The sequence below is a fragment of the Octopus bimaculoides genome, chromosome 1 (genome assembly GCF_001194135.2).
Source record: "Octopus bimaculoides isolate UCB-OBI-ISO-001 chromosome 1, ASM119413v2, whole genome shotgun sequence".
In the NCBI taxonomy this organism is placed as follows: Eukaryota; Metazoa; Mollusca; class Cephalopoda; order Octopoda; family Octopodidae; genus Octopus; species Octopus bimaculoides.
This window is the reverse complement of record NC_068981.1, coordinates 40,762,526-40,775,650: the sequence shown is the minus strand read 5'-3', so window position 1 is coordinate 40,775,650 and position 13,125 is coordinate 40,762,526. Positions and strand designations below refer to the sequence as shown.

The 13,125-nt window shown below is 34.9% G+C and overlaps 1 protein-coding gene across 1 annotated transcript in view; it reads right to left on the bottom strand.

Annotated features, from left to right (window-relative positions):
* The window catches only part of LOC106871180 (exocyst complex component 5), a 30,990-nt gene extending 21,128 nt beyond the window's left edge, over positions 1 to 9,862 (bottom strand). Inside the window, exons 1-6 of the mRNA XM_014917515.2 lie at positions 9,562 to 9,862; positions 5,419 to 5,661; positions 4,653 to 4,850; positions 3,062 to 3,129; positions 2,258 to 2,286; positions 408 to 517 (exon numbers count right to left, since the gene is read on the bottom strand). Coding sequence (XP_014773001.1) covers positions 408 to 517; positions 2,258 to 2,286; positions 3,062 to 3,129; positions 4,653 to 4,850; positions 5,419 to 5,661; positions 9,562 to 9,603 — 690 coding nt within the window. The 5' untranslated portion in view covers positions 9,604 to 9,862. The remainder of the gene's footprint in view (positions 1 to 407; positions 518 to 2,257; positions 2,287 to 3,061; positions 3,130 to 4,652; positions 4,851 to 5,418; positions 5,662 to 9,561) is intronic.
* Positions 9,863 to 13,125: the final 3,263 nt, after the last annotated feature.

Here is a 13,125-nt window from a genome sequence, read left to right as displayed (position 1 = left end):
ACTATTTTCAGCAAAAATGAGATAGCTCATCTTCCCATACTTTTTAAATATTTTTTTTATGTATTGCTTTTTTTAAAACTTTATCATCAAAAGTAAAGAAGAATACGCATTTATTTTACTCCTTTTTTTAGCATGTTTTCTCAAAAATCTTTTTTTCATATATATATTTTTCTGAGCTTGATATCTAGGTGTAATTTGAAAAAAAAAAAAGAAACAGAAAAAACTGAGAAATGCTGAAGATTGATGTATAAACTCATCTGTGGCTGTTTTTGAAATTACATGTTTTGGATGAGTTTACTTGTCGCACTTTGAAAAAGACAAATTAGGTGAAGACGAGTTAACTTGTCTTTGCCAGGTAAGGGATTATTGAATTTGTAAATATAGGTGATCACATAATCAATGAATACCTTGAAATTTTGTAGCACGGCAGCAACTCTTCTCATTTTGCGAGTGTCCCCTTCATGATGTGCAATTCTGAATTCTTCAATCAACTCATTTTCCACCTGGTTATATTTATCTACAAACCAACAATATAGTTAGAACAGAATGAAAGTAAAATAGTTACTTGCCAATTATAACCATCAAAGAATTAAAGCTTAAGATAGAGATACTCAAATTATATACTTACACATATACACACACACAAAAATATTCAGAATTCAATTTGGAAAGCAATGTTAACACTAAAAAAAAATTAATAAAGACTGTATCCCTTAGAGCAGGGGTTTTCAAACTGTGGTCCGCAGACCACAGGGGGTCTGTAAGGACAAGACAGGAGGTCTGTGGACAGCAAATACTTTTTATGGGCAATTTGATTTTATATATGTCTTTTAATCGAAATCTTTTAATTGACAATAAACCTATTTGCTAAATACTGTTAAATAAATAAATGTAAAACATATGTTATTTTAAGCAAATATTTATGTATAAATTTCATAAGTGTTTATAAGGGGGTCCCTTAGAGGAAGAACTGTGGTACCTATGTTCCTTTGCAATTTCGTTAATACTGGTACAAGCTAAATAAACTTTCATAGAACTTATTAAATTTGTGGGGCACCACTGAGGTGTTTGTCCTAATGTAGAGATTCAAAGGATGATGATATATAGGAGTTTAGGCAGAGAAAGCTCTGAGTGAGCAAACCTGAGGTCAAAAACATCCAAGCTATGGCCATACCATCACATTTTTACATAAAGTAAATCTAGGACAACATGATCCAATGTGGCTTTCATTCATGTTATCGGGAAGTGTAATTTGAGGGAGATTTCTTTGGTATTTCTAGCAAGTCAAGCAACCACAGAATTATTTCTCAAGGCATTCTCCTCTGCTTGTGGGAAGATTTCAGGTTAATAAGTAAACAAATAAAATATCAGTGACACAGCATGTAAAAAAAAGCCTGAAGAAAAGAGCAAGCTAAGCTCTCAATGAATAAAGTTTAACAATGTTTGATTCTCTACCGAATGTCACAGCTCTATTTCTCATGCTTCTGTGTGTGCAAGAGATATATATATATATATATATATAGAGAGAGAGAGAGAGAGAGAGAGAGTGTGTGTGTGTGTGTGTATCTGCATATGTTTGTATATTCTTTTTCTCTTTTTCATTCAAAGTTAATTTTGACTGGCCACCTGCTTAATAGCAAGGTTTGTGAAAGAAAGCATTTTTTGTTCATCATTCTTTAAATCTTAAGGCCTTGAAGATTTTTATTGTCTTAGACATTGTAACCATTTGTAACATATGAATTAAGAAGTTGCATTCTTTCCCCAAGAACACCAGCTCAGTCATGCATTGCTCTTGGCATATTGGTATGTATACTGCTGCTCCAATAATGAGAAATATGAAACTCAGAGTTTAGTGTGTGTGTATGGCTCCCAACCATATCACTACCAAGGACCCCTTTTATTTAAATGAGTTTTCCCACAGATCCCCTTTAATATGGTTATCCTTATGTATATATATATTATGTGAAATTTTGAATTTAGTTCACAGACCCCAGGTTGGGAACCACTGGTATAGACCCTTGTTCCTTGTCATGACAAATCAATTATAAGTAACTACTGCCACTGACAGCCAAAGTAGCAACAACATACTACTTTCAGAGTGTTGGAAATGAAGAGCAGTAAGACTATAACATTTAAAAAAAAAACATATTCCAAGTTGGTCCAATATTATTTTTTATAATTTCAGATTTTTGTTTTTACTAAGAATAGACAAAACTATTTAAACATTGTTGGAAATTAAATGTCTATAAATACAAACCTGATATTCTTTGTCTTGCTTTCACAAATCTGAAATTAAATTAAAAAAATTAAAAAGTAAATAACTTTTCTTAGTCTTAAGGCACAATATTCACTATATCAACTGCAGATAACAAGAATGGACACGATACTTTTAGACCAAAAATAGGTTATTTAATTATCAACATTTAAAAACCTTCAAAAAAGGAAATGAAAACTGTTTTAAAATATTGATATTTTGTAGACAATTCAGTTTTAAAGTACATTAACTCTTCTTAAAAAGTAAAAATGCATAGATTGGCATAACAATAATGATTTCTTTGGTTTATGATATATCTGAATAAACTACTGAACATTTCTAGAAATTATCATAAAGGTATACACATATATCTGTGGCTAAGGGCCACAACAGGCGGTGAGATGTAATCCACACAAGCTCAGAAAAACAAACAAATGATGATAATGATAATTAGAGTTGATAGGTCTGACTAAAACCCTAGAAAGCATTGCGCCAGTATGGCCACATATGAATAAAGACAATGCAGAAGTGCAATAACCATTTTTGATGCTGATAATGGTCGATGATTTAGCCTATCAATGATTGCTAATTTCTCATGATCAAGTCAATAAAAATTTTGAGAGGAACAGACCTAAGGTATATTGATGAAGTAATGTGTGATTTAGAGAACAAAGTATTGAACAAAGTACAAATTTTCCGCACAATTTTTTTTTGAGTATGTCACCAACCTTTCAGAAGTGATCCCAAAAAAACATAAATGCAAAACATGTAATCAACTAAAATTGAATAAAAATTTAACAAACATACTTTTCACCATTTGGTAGTTCTTGTGCAATAAGATGTAACTTCTGAATAATGTCTGCTGCTAACTGGAGCTAAGGAAGGAATAGATATATATTTTTTTATTATATAGTTCTTTAAAAATATCACATCATGAATAAAGATATCTCAAAAGACAAAAAAAACAAAAATGTAGAGGCAGGATAGTAATACTCTGAACTCTTCTATAGAAAACAAATCAGTCGCTACAAAATTGCATAGAACTCAGGGAATGGAATGGTTTCATATTAGATGTGTTGAATTATTCTAATATGAATTAGAGTCCCTTAATTGAGTTGATAATGTTTTATTCTTCTAGGCTGATAAAATAAGAACTCATGACATAGCTACGCTGTGTCTACAGTGACAAATAACAATGTTATTATGTACTGTAACGCTATTTTCTTGAAATGTATGATTTTAGTTAAGATTTAAAAGCAGGAGATCTTTGAATAGGTCAATCATTAAAGTATTAACATAGTAAATATTTGATAAATCTTCTTGAGTTGCACTTACTTGGTAAATGATTAAATATTTAATGTGCTAGGACACTGCATCATAATAGAGTCATTGTAGCCTTTAAATACACACACACACACACACACATATTATTATCATCATAGTGGCTGAATTGTTAGAGCACTGGAGAAAATGTCTTGCAGTATTTGTGCCAGTTCTTTACATTCTGAGTTCAAACCCTGCTGAGGTCAAATGTGCCTTTCTTCATTCTAGGGTTAATACAATAAGATACCAGTCAAGTTCTGAAGTCAATGGCATCGGCTAGCTAACTCTCATCAAAATTACTGGCTTAGTGCCTAAATTACAAACAATCAGGGGTGATAAAGTGGTAGAGTTGTTAGTGCATTGGACAAAATCCTTGTGATATTCCTTCTGATCTATTAAATTCAGCAGTCAAATCTTGTTGCTGCCAACTTTGCTTTGTCCTTTTGGTGTTAATAAAATAAAGTTCCAGTCAAGTACTAGGGTTCATGCAACCAACCTTCTTCCCTCAAAATTATTATTATTAAGGTGGCAAGCTGGCAGAATCGTTAGCACGGTGGGAGAAATACCTGACAGTATTTCACCTGTCACTACATTCTGATTTTAAATTCTGCTGAGGTTGACTTTGCCTTTCATTCTTTTGGGGGTCAATAAATTAAGTACCAGTGAAAAACTGGGGATCAATGTAATCAACTAATCCCCACAACCACAAATTCCAGGCATTGTGCCTTTAGTAGAAAGGATTATCATTATTATTATTACTATTATTAACAGTGTCTGTGCACTAATAATGACTAAATGGCTCAACCCCAATGTATTTAATAAACAATTTATAAAAGGATTATCATATTTGACTAGTTTTTAAATGACACAAAAATGGTCATATATACAAGCAGATTTAGAGGATAATTATGTCAGTTAAACAGACCATTAATGATAAATTTGATCATTTAGAAAATCTTCCAGTTTTTAGAAATAACCATCAATTGTTTCCAATTTCACACAGGAAGATAATATTTTGATTTTAAAATGTTTTCAAAAAGACCTAAAATAAACCCTAGCAAAAGAAATAATTTACCTGGAAAGGATCAGTAAATACAGTAGATTTCAAATCTTCATCTGATAAAAACTCTGAAAAATAATTCATTAATCTCTGTGCTTCAACAGCACAAGCTCGTGGTGTGTTTACTCCTTCAAGTTGGTCTCCAAGGTGGACAACTTTCGTAGCTACAAAATTGATTCGTTCATCTAATTCTTGAAACTTGGAATAAGAACTCTAAAACAAGAAAATAAAACAAAGTAAGTGAGCAATACAGATATACCAATATTGTTGTTTTTGCATTCACTTTTCCTATGTTAGCATAGATTAGACAAAGCTTTTAAGGCAGTGTTTTATGACTGGCTGCACTTCCTCATGTCAACCCTTTTACATACCACTGATGACATGCCAGGTTACAATATGCCTGAATCTGTAGCAGATACTTTAAAAACAGAGACAAAACACAATATTTCAAAATGTATACAATGTTGTTTGACTCTGGGTTAGCCTAAGTGGACATGTGATAGAAAAATAGTCCAGCTCTGCCCATTTTTTCCCCCTGTCATCAGGCATCAAGGACTATATTACTTAATGCATCCTTCCTATATTGTGGGAAATTTGGCTGTCTCTAGCAGGTTAAGAAACCACAGTGGCTCTCTTGTTGGCTTGTCTTCCGTGTATAATTACACAATTTCAATTGTAATAAATTTAGTATAATTTCTTAAATGACAAATTTACACATACCATTTATAATTTACAAAAGCAATTGAAAGAATATTGTGAGAAAAGAGGAATATAATCATACTTGGTTCTTTCTTTGTAATTCAGCAACACGCTGCCAATGACGTTTCTCTTCTTCTTTGCAGGCATTTTCTAATCTTTCAACTTTTTTGTGAACTTGTAAATTTTTCTCTTTCAAGTCAGTAATCATTCTTTCAAATGCTGCATGCAGTGTCATTGGATCAAACTCATCACAGTTAGTCTGTGCTCTGGTTCCCATAGTACGCCAAGCCAAACGTTCCACAAATTCATGTGGATTGAAGGGCTCCTATAACACAACAGCACCATTAGCCACATGTAAACATTAATGCACAAATATTCATGAACAATAAGATTGGTTTCACATTTTGGCACAAGGCCAGCAATTTTGAGGGAGGGTCCACATCAATTGCCTTGACCTCAGTGTCCAACTAGTACTTATTTTATCGACTCAAAAGGATGAAAGGCAAAGCTGACCACAGCAGAATTTGAACTCAGAACGTAAAGACAGACAAAATACCAATAAGCATTTTGCCAGGCATACAAATGGTTCTGTCAGCTCACCACTTGTCATAAACAATAATACTGATATCTAAAACTGGTACAATGTTATTAAAAGTATGAAGAACATTTGTTGACAGTTGCCTTTTGATATTCTTACTATTATGGTAATGAAGTGATAAAAGTGTTGAAATCATAGTCAAAAATTTTTTCAAAAACGTTAAGAGTAAACCCTGTTCAATGTGACACATTCTACCAGTATTGGAAGTTTGAAAGTGTTTAGTTAAAAAAAATTAATTAAATAATCTGTACGTCAAAGTTGACCTCGGCGAAATTTGAACTCAAAAACGTAAAGACAGACGAAATATCGTTAAGCATTTTACCCAGCACACTAATGTTTCTGCCAGTTCGTCGCCTTAGAAAGAAAACATTCATTTTAGAAATATATTCTTTATTCTTATTGCTTAAGCATTACTCCCTTACTTGAAATTTCGTAACATTTTACCTCATAACTCTTTTTCTACTAATTTTTGTTCAATGCGACTAGCAATTCTGAATTCCTCATGCATTTGTCTATCATTTAAGTCTAAGAAAGGTATACTTTTAATTTAAAATTTATGTTAATTGAAGATGAATATCTGCCTTACTCCCCCCACCCCCTTGAGGTCACAGATATTTTGATGTAACTTTTTTTTCTACTGAACCAAACTATTTATGCCAATCTCAAACTATTTGTGCCAAAGTGTAGTTGAGGAGGTGTCCTCTTTAAAACTTAACAGCTTGCAATTTAGTTGAGAAGTAAATTAGTGGTGAAGCTTGGAAGCTGCTGCAATTGACGAAATGGTGGACTTAAGAATATACTCAACCACTACTGTGGTTGAATGATAATCCCTTACAAAACCTTTTTCCCAAATTTTAAGCCCCCAAAATTAGGGGGTTCCTTATATATGTTAAAATAAGGTAATTTAAAAGTTTGATTTCATGAAAACATTTCCTTGCCACAAACTAAACCAGTCTCTGCTTTGATCACAATTTCTATATCAAATATGTTTCTCCATACTATTTTACATGCATTCTTCCTATATTAAATATCAGTATTTACACAACAAATAGGCTACAATTTAATCAGTTTTTATTATATATTCTATAACACTATGCTGTTATTTAGCTATAGTACAGCTTTGTATGAGAAGGCCTGTAATCGAAAATCATTACCGTTTCGGTTTCAACCAGGTCTGAGTATGTAGTACTACATCATCAAATTTAATCTTTTAAGATGGTAAGATGTGATTTATGGGAAATTTGGTTGTTATCTCTGTCAATATGACATAGCAGTACTCTTGCTTTTATTTGTCTATTGACAGCAGAAACACATTCTTTTAATTTGTAAGCATGATTTGATGTGAAGTATTTGTTTTTTCAGATACATCTTGTCCATCTTGTGAACTATGTTCATCACCATCGTCGTTTAACATCCATTTTCCATGCTGGCATGGATTAGACAGTTTGACTGAGGCCTGGAGAGCCAGCAGCTGCACCAGGCGCCAATCTGATCTGGCAATGTTTTTTACAGCTGGATGCCCTTCCTAATGCTAACCACTCTGAGAGTGTAGTGGGTGCCTTATACGTGCCACCGGCACAGGAGCCAGTCAGGCGGGCCTCGCATCGATCACGTTTAGAAGGTGCTTTTTACATGCCACTGTCACAAGAGCTAGTCAGGGGGTACTGGCATTGGCCATGTTTGTTGCTTTTTACATTCGGATGGTGCTACAGACTTGGTTATCTAGGTAGTGGAAGCTATTGACTACTCCTAGTTTCTCTCCCTGGCATGTGATAGAATATATTTTTTGTACATCTTCAGTGTTTATTGCTCCATTGCATCTGCCACATGCAAAAACTATATTCCCGGTTAACCTTCCTTTGATATTGCTGACCTTTTGTGTGTCCATAGCTTACACTAAGTACGTTGTATGGAGTTTCTACCCACACCTTTTCTACAAATCAAGCAGGACCATCTACCTGAAGTGGGTTGTGATTTGACAGCCTTCCTACTTAAAATCATCTAACTTCCTGGCCTATACAATTGTTTCACAAATATAAACTTTCTTTCTTGAGCATTAAAAAGTCAGTATTTGGTGCAAATCTCTCAGCTGTTAGCAACTAAGATGTGGTGTAGCCTTTTGAATTAGAAATTTAACAATTCACCTTTATCACTAAAATGTAGAAATTGTTATCTCAAAATCTCTCAGTACAAATAATAGTTCGACTCCCTCTTTATCCAGTCGGACCAGTTTTCAAGGTGCCAATTACTGTCTACTAGCGTTAAGTACTCAGGTGACTGGATTGGTGCCATCCCTGTGGCTAATGTTGGTGGCCTACTCAGCTTGAACGAACTTTGTGTCTCCATTGCCCTTAGAGTGGGAGCTAATGTATGCAAGGGTTTGATCTGCTGTTGCGGCAGGCTCCTCGACTCCACAGGCCTCCATGGTCTTTCTTGCCACCCGAATGCTGGTTGCTTTGCACGTCATATGGAGTTGAACTTGATACTCAAGAGGAGCTTGGCTCGGGCAAACATTCCCTCCATCTTGGAACCATCTGGATTGTCCAGATGTGGTGGGAAAAGAACTGATGGCCTCACTGTTGCGAGGTAGATGCCTTGTCTGGGATGTCACAGTTAGAGACCCCTTTGCTTCTTCTCACATCCTGAATGCTGCGGTCAGAGCGAGATCCACAGCTTTTGCGGCCGAGTGGAACAAAATCCTGAAATACTGCGATCTGTTAGCCAACTACATTTTCCATCATGTAGCATTTGAGACGTTTGGTGGGGTTGGACCACTAACTGCGAGATTCCTGTCTTCACTGGCAACTCGCCCAGCAGAGGTATGTGGTGAGGCTCGTGAGGGCACTTGGCTGCTCCAGTGCATCAGCCTCACCATCACCTGTGGCAACACTGCAAGCGTGCCTTAATAGCCATTAGAGACGTTTCCCAGTACCCCCAACATTTCAATCCTAGGTGGTGAATTGTTTTGGTTTGTTTCTTTTTTTCCGTTCTCTTTAATTTTTTCAATTGTGTTCTCTGTTTTGTCCAATTTTTAAAATTTAATTTTGTAAAACGGTAATCACTTAAGTTAAGATATACATTTGGATAATAAATAAAGTAATTACAGAATGAGTAAATACAGACTCAGTTCAAACGATATAAATATATATATAGTCTAAGGCAATATTTGCTTTCGAATTGATATAAAAATTTACAACTTAATTTATGCTTCGTATTTATTTATTTCCTTCTACTCTACAGATTATGTTTAGTAAGGGAAAATCAGGAGTCTAAGGATGAGGCGCTAGTGAAGGTCTCCTTCGGCAACAGTTAGTCAGTAGAAAAGTTAGCTAAGTTCAAATGTCGGGAGGAATGTAAACCCAAATGATTCGGGGGTTTAGAACTTTCTCTGAAGAAAAGAAAGCAAGAAGTGTTACGATTCTACACTCCTCACTGTATTTGAACTTACCCAAGTCTCCTCGACTGTTTTGGCAGTTTCGGATGATGGACCACACCCCTATGAAATTTTATGTCATTAACATAATGCAAATATATAAATGGAAAAAAAGAAAACGAGTATCTTGTAAGTGCCAAACAAAAATGTTTTGCTGCGTATAAACATTATATTACTGTTTACTGAACACTTACCTGCTCTAATTCCTGGTAAAGCATCGTTGCAGTTGATGCCATGTTTAGATGTCTCTAAGCGCTGGTTCAATAAAAAAAAATCTGACAAGTCCAAAATCAACACATTAATCAAAACTGTCGACTGCTTTCTTCATTTATATCTTATTGTGGAACATAGGTTGGCTTTTGCCAAGTTTATATTTTTTCCGTAAGCTTCTTTATTTTACTTTTTGTAGAGGATTAATTTCCCAGAAGGAATATCCTGACTTGCTAATATATTACTCTAAACTGCTACAGGAGATATTTACAATTATCGAGGAAAGGGAGTTAACTAATTTGGCACTCTTCACACGAAGGTAATTTTGCTAGACATCAATATTTCCCTGATCGAAGTCATATCTTTTCGGGGTCGATAAATTAAGTACCAGTTGCGTACTGGAATCGATCTAATCGACTGGTTAAATCCCCCAAAATTTCGGGCCTTGTGCCTAGAATAGAAAAGAATAATTCTTTATTTTATTTGTTGGCACAACGGGGAAACATACATAAAGATCCATAATATACAAGACCCTCTTGAAGCGAGTGTTTCAAAGATTGGTTAATAGATAATTTTAATACAGTAATTAATGAAAAGAAATAAAATGTCTAGATAGGGTGGTTTCAATCTGTACCGAGAAAACAAAGAAGAAGAAGTAAGGAACAATTGCAGTCTACTTGTAGAATCCCTGTAGAGAGTCAGACAAATGACTTGTCAAGGGTTGCCAGATGTCCCTTATATACGGGATATGTCCCATATTTGATAATTTTGTCCCCTGCCCCGTACTGACCCTTCAGGGACACCCCAAATGTCCTGTATTTAGTTCATTTTCAAATCTCGTAATAAAAAAATACTTTTTCTACCTTCTTACGGTTTTTAGTTGTCAGTAATTGTGCTTTCTTTTTTCATATTCTCTTAATGAAAAAAACCTAAATGTAACGAGGAAACTAGTGATGCTAGCACTTTACACAAAACTGATGTGTTTGCAACTTGATACTGTCAACAAATTGTGTTGTTACTGAGTGTAGGACAAACGCTCCCACGGACAAAAACCCCACGTACAAAGGCCCCTCGGACAAAAGCCCCATAGTTAAAGTGAGAAAGTGGACAAAAGCCCCACGGTTATATTTTTCAGGTATTTTTATTTTTATTTTTATCACCTTTTACTTGTTTCAGTCATTATACTGTGGCCATGCTGGGGCACTGCCTTGAATAATTTTTTGTTGAACGTATCGACATCAGAATTTAAAACTTATTTTACTTGTTGCAGTTAATAGACTGCGGCCGTGCTGGGACACCACCTTGAAGAATTTTTAGTCAGAGAGAAATCAGCATTTTAAAATTTAAATTGAGTCTTTTGTTTTCTTCTCCCAGCACTTACAGATTAATGAGAATGAGCTGATCTTTTGAACTTTCTCCTGTCTATCAGAATTATGACACCGAAGGCTTATCGTTCAAACGTACTTCTTATCGTTTTTATGTTTCCACACATTTCTTGAAGTAAATGCTTTCCCTTCTGTTAGAATTCAGACAATATGTACATTGAGTAGTAAAGAGTCTTGTGTCCTGCTTTTCTATTGTTCTTTTTTTTTTTTTCTATTGAATATATTTTGTTTACTTAAAAATTGGAATTTTGGAAAATAAAAGTTTTTTCTTTACAAGTGCGCTTTCCGTTTTTGTTTACGTGAAATTATTAAAAAAATTGTTTTTAAGATTTGGCTGTTATTTCTAGCATGTGGAGAGACATTCTAGGCTTAACTTCATGTGCTGGTCGAAAATCACCTTAAAAAGATCCTGGGGTCGATACATTCGACTAAAAATTCAAGGCCGTGCCCCAGTATGGCCGCAGTTAAAAAAAATCGAAGAATAACCAAAAATATAACCGAGGGGTTATAAAAATTTTCAAGAGATTTGGCTGTTATTTCTAGCATGTGGGGAGACCTTCTAGGCTTAACCTCATGCGCTGGTTGAAAATCATAAAAAAAAATTCTGTGGTTGATGCATTCGACTAGAAGTTCCTCAAGATGGTGCCCCAGCATGGTCACAGTCTAATGACTGCAACAAGTAAAAAGAAAAAAGAAAAAAATGAAAAAATAACTGAAAAATATAACCGAGGTGGCTTTTCTCCAATTTCACACTTTAACTATGGGGCTTTCGTCCTAGGGAGCTTTTGTTTGGATCCCGGTGTTCCTACTTGCCACGGCTCACTTTCTTTCTAACCGAAAAACCAATCCATCCATCCCCATATGCCAAAAGGTAAGTGTAAATTTCAAGATGAATATTGCAGCTAATGGACATTTATCAAACAAGGCAGTAGCTGTTTTGAAGCAAACTGTAGTGTATGTAATTGCACTTTCAGTATTGAACATGGTGAGAAGTCTGATATCAAGCAACACATAGAAACAGCAAAACTCAAAAGTAATATTGCCTCTACTTCAAAAGAAGCTGGTAAGATATAAAAAAAAACTTCTTGATCAAGAAAAACTCAGATGAAGAAAGTAAAATAATAGCTGCAGAAGTTGCAATGGCATTTCATATCATCTGTCATCATCAGTCATTCAGTTCAAATGACTGTACAAACGTACTACCACCAACAGTATTTCCTGATTCTAAAATTGCATGCAAATTTTCAAGTGCTAGGACTAAATGAGCTGCAATAATAAAAAATGCTGTGACTCCATACACTATTGCCGAGATTGTTAAAAATATAAGTAACTCTTCTTCTTAAGGCATATCTACAGATGCAAGTAACCACAATGCCGAGTAAATTTTCCTGTTGATTGTGCAATGTTTTTCACATGAAAAGGGTTTGCCGATAAAATTATTGTGAGTAAGATCCCTCCCAAATGAGACCTTGGAAACAGTAGCAACCTTCTGCAGAGAGAGCCTCATTGAGTTAGGACAGGATGTGAAGAAATATATAGCTTTTAGTGGAGATAACACAAATACTAATTTTGGTGGACGTTTGTGCATAGGCACAAATAATGTCTATTCAAAATTCAAGGAAAGCATGAATGAATCGATGGAAGGTGTTGGATGTCTAGGGCATATTCTGCACAATGCTGCAGCCAGGCTGTTTAAAAGAACTTGTTGCAGTTATAAAGGAAAGAATTAATGAAAAGTTTATTCCTCTCTGTGTGAAGAAACAAAGTATATCATCATCATCATCATCATCAACATTGTTTAATGTCTGCTTTCCATGCTGGCATGGGTTGGTCTGTTTGACTGAGGACTGGCAAGCCAGGAGGCAGTACCAGGCTCCAATCTGTTCTGGCAAGATTTCTACAGCTAGACGCCCTTCCTAACGCCAACCACTCTGAGAGTGTAGTGGGTGCTTTTTATGTGCCACTGACACTGGCATCGACCACACTTGAATGGTGCTTTTTACATGTCATACATACATACCTATATATATATATATACATATATGCATATGTGTGTGTGTGTATATATATATATATATATATATATGCACATACATACATATATATATTGGGTCGTCCCAATAATAATGCAGTGTTTTTCAATTGCATGATCTAAAAGTTGGG